This window comes from Besnoitia besnoiti, chromosome I, assembly GCF_002563875.1.
Source record: "Besnoitia besnoiti strain Bb-Ger1 chromosome I, whole genome shotgun sequence".
Classification (NCBI taxonomy): domain Eukaryota; phylum Apicomplexa; class Conoidasida; order Eucoccidiorida; family Sarcocystidae; genus Besnoitia; species Besnoitia besnoiti.
The window spans coordinates 305388-314588 of record NC_042356.1 but is presented as its reverse complement, the minus strand read 5'-3'; the positions used below and the strand labels follow the sequence as shown (position 1 = coordinate 314588).

At 56.7% G+C, this 9201-nt stretch overlaps 1 protein-coding gene across 1 annotated transcript; it reads left to right on the top strand.

The window, feature by feature from the left end:
• Positions 1-1462: 1462 nt before the first annotated feature.
• BESB_000400 (FAD-dependent glycerol-3-phosphate dehydrogenase) lies at positions 1463-7848 on the top strand (the record flags this gene model as incomplete). Its single annotated transcript, XM_029358795.1, has 13 exons — positions 1463-1715; positions 2039-2195; positions 2762-2940; positions 3536-3774; positions 4093-4168; positions 4539-4607; positions 4994-5228; positions 5562-5661; positions 5948-6064; positions 6383-6502; positions 6890-7101; positions 7487-7580; positions 7723-7848. The coding sequence occupies 13 exons, from the start codon at positions 1463-1465 to the stop codon at positions 7846-7848; spliced, it is 1977 nt and encodes a 658-aa protein (XP_029221707.1).
• Between the last annotated feature and the right edge of the window lie 1353 nt (positions 7849-9201).

The window sequence follows — 9201 nt, the reverse complement described above, 5'->3', positions numbered from 1 at the left end:
CTGCAACTCACATCAACCGGCGCAGGCAGTGTGCGCCGGGAATGCAGGAGAGAAGTCCCTTTGCTTCGGGATCACGAAATCCGCGGCCAGCTACTGAAGGCTTGGTAGCTAGGAAGGCCGCTCTACGCTTCCCGACAGCCCGATAGTGAGGTATCACTACAGTGCGCAGTTGCCTGCGGTGTAGCGGTGAGACCGCTGCGGACTCGAGCGCCTCCTTAGAGGCAGTTTGCTTAATAAACTCGTCTCTACTCTCTCTCCCTCTGCGTGGGAAACGGGTGCGACGCTCGGGCGTCAAGCTCCCCATCTGGTTTCCTTGTCGCGCGAGAAGACGGCGCAGCAGCGGCCGAGCTGTGCACGTTTGAAAAGCCATTTGCGGCGCGTCGCGGGAAGCATTAGGGTCAGATGTGCAACGCCATTTTATTTGAAGGCGAAGGACGAGACGCGAGACTTGCAACTCAAACTTCATCCCTCTGCGGACCCGCGGAACACAGCGCGAACACTTTCCAGGCTAGCCAAAAACGCTCACGTGACATTCAGCTGACGCGTTCGCGCCTCTGACCCGGCTTAGAAGGGAGAACATGAAGAGAAGAAACCGTGAACAGGAAAGTTTGCGGGCAAGTCTCTAGGGCGAGAGAGAAGGAAACTGTTTTCGCGCTGCGTAGACTTCCGCAGCTCGTCGACCAGCTTCTCCGCGGTGTAGGTACACCGCTGCACACTCGAAACCGCTTCTCGGGATGGGCAGTTTCGCAATGAGGCACCTTGGTGCACGCTGCCTTTCTTTTTTTTTTCGGAGCAATGTGTGAACCTTTGGATGTAAAAAGACGCTCGAGGGCTGAGCTGAAATGGGCAGAAGAGGGCTCCACCGGCGCCTGTTCGGCTTCCGCCGAGAAAAGCTCGATGTGCCGTGACCGCATTGGTGAGGTGTATGCATGTGCAAAGTGAAGTTCTGCACTCCGTGGAGAGATGTGTTTTTTGTCTTAGTTCGCCTCCCTTCTTTGTTTTCGAACCCCTCCCCCCCTTTTCCAACTTTGCTTTAGAGATCGACATCTTCTGCCTAAATTTTTTCGGGCGAGACCCTCAGGCCCGCCTCTTCGCCGTCACCTGCGCGGCCGCCTTCTCAGCTAGAATTGCCAGAGACTGACTTAGCTCCTTCGCTCTGCCCTCGCCGGCTCTGCACCTGTGGTGTTGCGCCGCTCTTGCGTTCGCCTTTCGGTCTTTGTTCGTTCATAGTCGCGCTCTCCGCGACTTGCTTGTATTCTCTGCGTCTGCTATCTTCCGGCCTACTGCGTCTGCGCCTTCGTCGTTGCCTTCTCGCGACTCGGTCAGACACGTCCGCTTGCTTCCGGCGGTCCCTCTTCGATTGAGTCTGGTTGTTTCGTCTCCACGTGCATCCCGGTGTGTGTCGCCGCGCCTTTTCAGCTTTTGAACCGCCAGTCTCTTCCGTTTTCTGTCACCCTCCAAGATGCGGCGCTTCGCTCGTGTGCTGACCTACACGGCCGGCCTGATCGGGACAGGAGGCGCTGCGGCGTACGCAGGCCTGTACTACAATCATCAGAGAAGCATGGCGCCGAAAGACACGCGCTACTACGCCTCGCTCGCGGCTGAAAGCGCGAAGAAGGGATCCACAGCCCATCTGCCTTCTTCTCGCGAAGCAATGATTGAGCGCATGAAGAGGGAACGATTCGACGTCCTCGTGATCGGCGGCGGCGCCACAGGTATGCTACGGACTGCAGCGGTTTCACACGGGGGGGGGAGGGGGGGGGGTCCCCCTTTCCTCGCGCGTATCTGCACTCACATCCATGCTTGTGTTAAGAGTGGTCAGAGCACGCAGACACCGCCGCCGCGGCGCTTAATCTGCGGCGACGCTGAGAGAGCGTCGTGGCGCCCTTCTAGATCTGCCGCTCTCCGTATGTGTGCGTGCCTGCCTTTTCGTCCCTACAGGCAGACAGCCTATGCACCTGTCTTTGTGTGTGCCTTTTTGTCTGAGCGGCGTGCTCGCTGAACTCGCCTACACGTTGACGTTTCGTTTTCTCTGCAGGCAGCGGCGTGGCTCTGGATGCAGCGACCCGAGGCTTGAGCTGCTGTCTGTTGGAGCGCGACGACTTCGGGGGCGGCACGTCCAGCCGCTCCACGAAGCTGATCCACGGAGGCATTCGCTACCTGGAAAAAGCTTTCGAAGAGCTCGACTTCCGGCAGTAAGCGACCCTGAAAAAGCCAGAGGCTGCCTGCAGGCCGCTGCGGCTTCACCCTCACGCGGCGGAGTCTCCCCGTCACTCAGGAGCCACGCGTCAGACACCCGAGTCTATTCATCGTCGTCAGGGTCTCTTGAGTCTGATTCGCTCACCGGGTTCGATTCAGCCCGTTGCGCAGGGTCTATTGCCCTACACGATACGTACTGTATTGGAGTTCATTTCCATTTCGTACTATCTCTTGGGGCCGTACTAGCTACCATTTGTGGCTTTGTCTTCTGTAGCAGAGATATGTTCGGAGATACTGTGCATCTATTCCATGTAGATACCTGAGTTCACCCTGACTCGCGATGCACGTGTGCGTCGCCTCTGTGGATGTGTGGCGCTCGCCTTTCCCAAGAGACTGACAGTTTCTAGCGCGCGCGAAAGCACTGTCGCCAGCAACCGGTCATCTCAAAACAAGTTCCATTTGTTGTTTCTGCTTCTGGCGCCGCGCACTCCCCCGCTCCCTCACACACGCGCATATATACGTGTATACAAACGTAAGTATATGTATGTGCATGCGTGTTCAGGTTGTATTTGGTGTGGGAGGCCTTGGAGGAGCGGGCGCACATGCTGTCTGCTGCGCCGTATATGAACCAGCCGCTGGCGATTTTGATGCCAATCTACAAGTACTGGCAAGTCCCGTACTTCTGGATGGGAGTGAAGGCCTACGGGCTCCTCTCGAAACTCGTCTGCTGCTTCCAAACAGGTAGTCGTGGGATCGCGCCGCCGTTCCTGCGCCGCTCGGCGTTAAATTAACCGATACATATATTTATATATTTATATATGCAGACATGTATACGAAATCCATGTAGCATAAAGCGTCTAACTATAATGTATATATTTATTTATATATATGCACGCATACATGTATTTTATATCTTTATATATATTGCATATTTGTGTATATGCTTTCGCGTGGGGAGGTTGTGGAGGTGGGAAGCCCTCTCAGCGGCGTGATGCAGACATGGCGCGCTGCATCGCCCCTCTCTCGATACGCACTAGTATAGCAGTATATATATATATATATACATATACGTATAGATGTGTATGATTGTATATATATTTATATTTATATATATATATATATATATGTCTATACATATATATATATATATGTACTTACATACATATATTTGTTTGCATACTCATATATATATATATAATATATGTGCAGGCGAATGCTTGAGCTTCGACTCCGCGTCCACACCCGTGTGTCTAGAGTCATGCACCGCCGAGAGTCTAGGTTGCGAGGAACTCCTCGAGGCGTTTTTCAAACTTTCTTTTGCACTTGGGCTTTTCAGGCGTTCCCCCGAGTTCGTACTTCCCGGCTGCGACGAGTCGATTTTCGTTTCCGCTCCTTCCCGAGGACGGCCTGAAGGGCGCGCTGCTGTACTTTGACGGCCAGATGAACGACAGCCGCATGAACTTGCAGATCGCCTTGACTTCCACGCTGGAGGGATACGTCGACGGCATGAAGGGCGCCGCCGTCGCGAACCACATACAGGTCGTCGCCCTGCTCAAGGACGAGGAAGGCAAACTCGTAAGCGGCAAAACGCCTTCTCAAACCGAGATAAAGGGCACCAAAGAGCCTGCGCACTGCGGCGGATCGCCCCCTCCAGAGGCAGGGAAGAAGGGTCGCTGGGAACTCCGCGGCGCGACGCAACAGGACCTCAGAGCTTGGTAGCGAGTCCGCGACGAATTCGGAGAGGCCGCGCCGAAAAAACCTGCATCTGCGTTGTCGCGCGCTCGGGGGCTGATTGCCCTGTTGAGACCGCCGCAAGTGCGGCGCCGAGAGACAGAGAGAGCCTGGAGATCGAATCGGGTCTGCTGTTGCGGATTTTGCGTCTCTTTTGTGCAGACTGGCGCGCGCGTCCGCGACAGCGAGACTGGCAGCGAGTTCGACATCCACAGCAAGACGGTTGTCAACTGCACAGGTATCCGCCACGGCCTCCTCCTGGAAGATTTGCGGGGTTTGTTTCTGTATGGCCTTCTCTAGCGCTCACCACAGACGCCTCGCGCCGCGTCTGCCTCGCTATGGCCGCGCGGAGCTGCTTCGTGAGCGTGTCGCCTGCCTCTCGTCTGCGGCGTCTTCGGGCCTTTCGCGCGCCTCGCCTCTGGGAGAGGGGGGAAGGGGGGGGGGGGGGGGGGGGGGGGGGGGGGGGGGAAGGGGCCTGACAGGGCAGCCGTTGTGGAGATCTGATTCTGCGCCAGTTTCTCTTTCTTCACTTCACACGAGCGTGCGTCGGAGGGACGCGGGCTGTTGGCGATCGTGCAAGATGGAGATCTCTGTTGCTGCGCACACAGGCCCCTTCTCGGATGAAGTGAGGCAGATGGCGGACCCCGCGACTCCGAAGCTCGTCGAGCCTGCAGCAGGTACGACGGCGCCATAGAAAAAAGAATCTCTGGTCTTCCAACCTCGGCGAAGCTGGCTGTCGACCCTGCGCATTTCTGGCTTACTAATGATCTGTCGACCTCTATCTATCTATCTATCTACCTATCTATCTATCTATCTATCTATCTATCTATCTATCTATGTCTATCTGTCTATCCACATATCACCTATCTATGGTCACAGTGACCACCTTCTCTCCGCAAACGTCTATTCCTACAAGCCCATATATATATATATATATATATGTATACATCAGCATATATATACATGCGGGTCGCGTGCATGCGCGTGCGAACACATGCATAGTAAGCATAAAAATATAGATATATATGCATGCTTTGTCGGCTTGTCTGTCTCGGCCGCGCAGGGATTCACATTGTGCTTCCGCACTGGTACACGTCGGCGTCTCCGTACGGCCTGCTGCTGCCCAAGACGACAGACGGGCGGGTTCTCTTCATGCTGCCCTGGCAGGGGCGGACTGTGGCGGGCACCACCGACGCGCCCTGCGAGCTCTCTACGACGCCGGAGGCCACCGAGGAGGAAGTCTCCTGGGTGACCCGCGAGCTCGCCAGCTACTTGAAGGTGGATGAAGCCCAAATCCGGTGAGGTAGCGGCTCGAGCCTGAACCCGAACTCGCGACGCGACGACGCGTGGAGGTTGTCTCTCTTCTCTCTGCGCGCTTCTAAAGCGCGTTTCTGCTTGGGGGTTTGCCTGAACGCGCGTCGCAGCGCGCGCGTGGTGCAGGCGGCGATGGCGGCGCTTCGAAGGATGCATGGGCATCCTCTCTCCGCTTCTCCGCCTCCTTTCTGCGAGAAGACACGACCGCGGGTAGAAGCAGACGCCGCTCGAGTTCGAGATGCCGTCGCGTTCGCGCACAAGCTGAGGGGAATCCGAAATTCATGTCCGCGCTTCTTGTGTTCGCTCTGGTTTTTTAGAGGCGACATTCAGGCCGTCTGGAAGGGCATTCGTCCGCTCATCTCGCACGTCCCCAAGGCGAAGCACGCGACCGACGCGGCTGCTCCCGACTCGCCGCAGGTCCGTCCGCCCTGAATCGCCTGGTCGCCACCCGAGAGTCTTCAGAATTTCGAGGTTTCGCAGCGCTTGAGTAGGCACTCCGTATATCTGGCCGTCGAGTTGCTCGGTAGCGGCGTGTACTTCAAAAACAGGGGCGACGCCTGCGGTTGGTGAATCGTTCGCGTGCTTTACGGGCTACCTGAGTTTGCGTCTATGAGTTACGCCTCAATTCCCAGCGACTGGCGGATGCACGCGTGCTTTGATTCTTTTTTTGTCTTAATGGCTTTCTCGTTGGCGTTCTCTGTAGGCGGAGCAAGTCAGCACGGCGAACGTCGTGCGATCGCACTACATCTTGGTCGATGACGACACCGGGCTCGTCTCTGTCCTGGGCGGCAAGTGGACGACCTACCGCCGCATGGCAGAGGTACGCCGAGGCGAAGTTCCGGAAAATCCCAGAAAATTCGAATATATCAGCCAAAAATAAGAAAACCTTGGCGGAGGCGTTAGATAGCGCCGAGCTGCGCGCGGGATGCGCAGAGGGTGGGAGTGCAGCGACCGAGCCAAGAGAAGAGAACGAATGAAGCGTGGAAGCCGGAGATGACGCCAACCGAGCGACTGCGAGGGAGTCATGCAAGCGATGAGACTCGAGGCGTGGCGACATGTTTCTTATTCTAGCCGTACGGTGCGCGCGCGGCTCGCCGAGTCGTACGTCAGCCATTCCGCTGTTTTTTCTGGTTTCTAGGAAACTGTCGATGCGCTTCTGAGCGCGCACCGCGACAAGGTCGCGGCAAGCCGACCCTGCCGCACAAAGGGCCTCCTCATTCAAGGCTCCGTCGACCCGACTGGTGCAATGCTGCCCAAGGTGGGAAAACAAACACGAAAAGGGAGAAGGAAGGAAGCGAACGCGCAGACGACCTCCAGGTCGGTGCTCGCCAGCCCTGTCGTTCGCTTTTTCTGTTTTTTGTGGATGTCTCTGTCGCGTTTCCTACTTACGAACGGGATGACTGGCTGCCGGTGCCGCTGGGGATAAGCCCCAGCAGAGAAGAGCCGTTCTCTGTGCAGGCGGCGCGACTCCCCCGCCTCTCTTTCTCCACTGCCACGCTGGCGTGTCCTCCTCTTTGTTTCCTTCGGCAGGGCGGCTGTGCTCGAGGCTGCTGGGGTTGGCGGCGGGTTGCCCGGCTTCAACACCGCCTCAAATTCGTTCGTCCGCCGCGATTCTGGGTACTCGCTGTTCGTGTCTTCTTCGCAGGACTGCGTCCCTGCCTCTGGCGCGCTGGAGCTGGAGCTGGAGAAGGCACATCCTGAGCTGTCCTTCTCGGTGGTGCGCCATCTGGTCACGAGTTACGGCTTCCTCGCCCGCTCCGTGTGCGAAGTCGCGAAGGAGGATCCCGAGCTCTTCAAGCCGCTGGTGCGCGACGAAGACCTGCCCTGCCTGAAGGCCGAAGTCGTCTACAGCGTCAGGTAAAGAGGCACTGCCGAAGTAATCGAGAGGAAACTCACCTGCCGGCACGCCATGAGGTGCGACGGGAACCGAGGCAGGCGACTAGCAACACGCGCGAAAAGGGCGGCGCGACGCGCGCTGGAGACAGCTCGGCGGAACCGCGTGGAAGGGAGTTCACGCGCAAGAAACGACGACACTTTTGGGGGGGCAAAGAGCGCCAAGCGCGGCGCGAAGAGAACGCAGCTGTCAACGAGATGGCGGCTGCCGGCCTCTCAACCCACGCGTGCCTCTCCTCGGAAGGAACATGTCGAAGCCGAGCCACCGCAAGAAAGACAAGGACGCGCTCCTGAGAGGAGATGGGACCATCGCAGGAAGCCGCTGCATCTCACTTTTTTGTTTTTTTAGGCACGAGATGGCGCGCAGCGTCTCAGACGTCCTCGCTCGCCGCACGCGTCTGGCCTTCCTCGACGTCGCCAAAGCTGAGGCGTGCATTGACGAGGTAAGCCAGATTTATCTTCGAGACTGCTTTTGCGAATGACCTTTTTCTCAGCTCGTTGTCAACCCAGCCGAGGTTTTGCAGGCATCGGAGGAGACACAAAGATGTGAAGCCCACGTGCGGTGGCTTGGTCTCTGATCTGCAGGTCGCGAGGCTAATGGCGAAGGAGCTGAACTGGGACAGCGCACAGCTGCAGCAGAAGAAGCAGGAGGCCGCGGAGTTTTTGAAGACTTTCCGCTACCGCCCGGCGACGTTCGCGCCTTCGCTGTGAAGCAGACGCGACACCGCTGGAGCGCGAACGCAGCGGACAAGCTCTGATGAGCCTGCGCACCGCGAGGAAAAACACGAAAGTCAAAACAAAGCGCTGTTCATTACAAAGATAGAGGAGGAGCCAGCGATGCGCGGCAGGCCTAAACCCGAAAACGAGAGAAAAAGAGCAAAGCTGTAGCTCGATGTCGGGTGGTGTGGCGGCGGACACGCTCGTGGAGCCTTGAGACCATGGCGCTCTATTCTGTTTCCGTGCTTCACTTTTCTCACTTTTCGCGGGTTCGGAGACGCCCTCTGAACAGAGCGTGCACAAACAACTCAACTCTTGACAATGGCGTGTGAGAGCTTGTCGCCTCCTTGTCGCTAGTGAGTTGTCTGCATTCCTTCTCCATTGCCCTTCGCCTCTTGGCTCTCGAAGGCGCAGCCCAGAGACCTACAGGCGCCATTTTTTCCTCTCTCTTCTTTCCGCACTAGCTCTCACGCAGGAACTCGCTTATTCGCAGCGGTAAAGTTGGTGCCTTAACGTGGAGTTAGAGGCGCGGCAATCGCTCGTAGTCTAAAGGTTGCGTCGCCCCCGATATTTCTAGCGGCGATGCAAAATCAAAGTAGAGCCGTGGACGTTGCACTCGCACCAAATTCGGCTGCTAGATCGCTGCCATGACAAGGTAGCGATACACTGCGGAAGTAGCGTGAGAAAAAGGCGATCGTTTCGCGTATTTGTGCTGAATGAAGCTGTGCAAACGCGCAAGACGTTGGCGAAAGCGACAGTCGCGCGCAGAGAGCAGCAGAAAGCCAGGGCGCGAGGGGCGACGCTTGCAGAAGGCAGAGAGGTTGGGAGCCGATGTAACTCTACGCGAAGTCACCTCACCGCGTTTGCATCAGCAGGGCTCGCGCAACGCGACGAGCAGCTGGGAAATTGACCTCGTGTCCTCAGAAGACGGAGCTTTCAAAGCCAAACGGCTTAGAAGAGAGTCAAAAGGGAGACCCGGGCGGCCAGCACGCCGGACTCGAGACAACATCGCGGCCTCCCCTCGGCGAGCGAAGAGACTCAGCGGATTTCCAGATAGCAGAACCAGGGGCACGCATGCGTCTCTTCACCAAACAGGTGCTTACTCAACAGATGCTGCGTGGAACTGCCGCAAGAAATCCATTCGACTAACGAACAGTACCTACCGAGAGAGGAGAAGCCACGCCTCGCATGCAACGCAGAGTCTCTTCGCTGATTCCGCCTCACCATCTCACATAAAAACATATATATATATATATATATATATATATATATGTTCATAATATTTCTATATGGACTAATATGCGCCTATATAGACGCATGTATTGCCATGCATGCGCACGAGTGAGG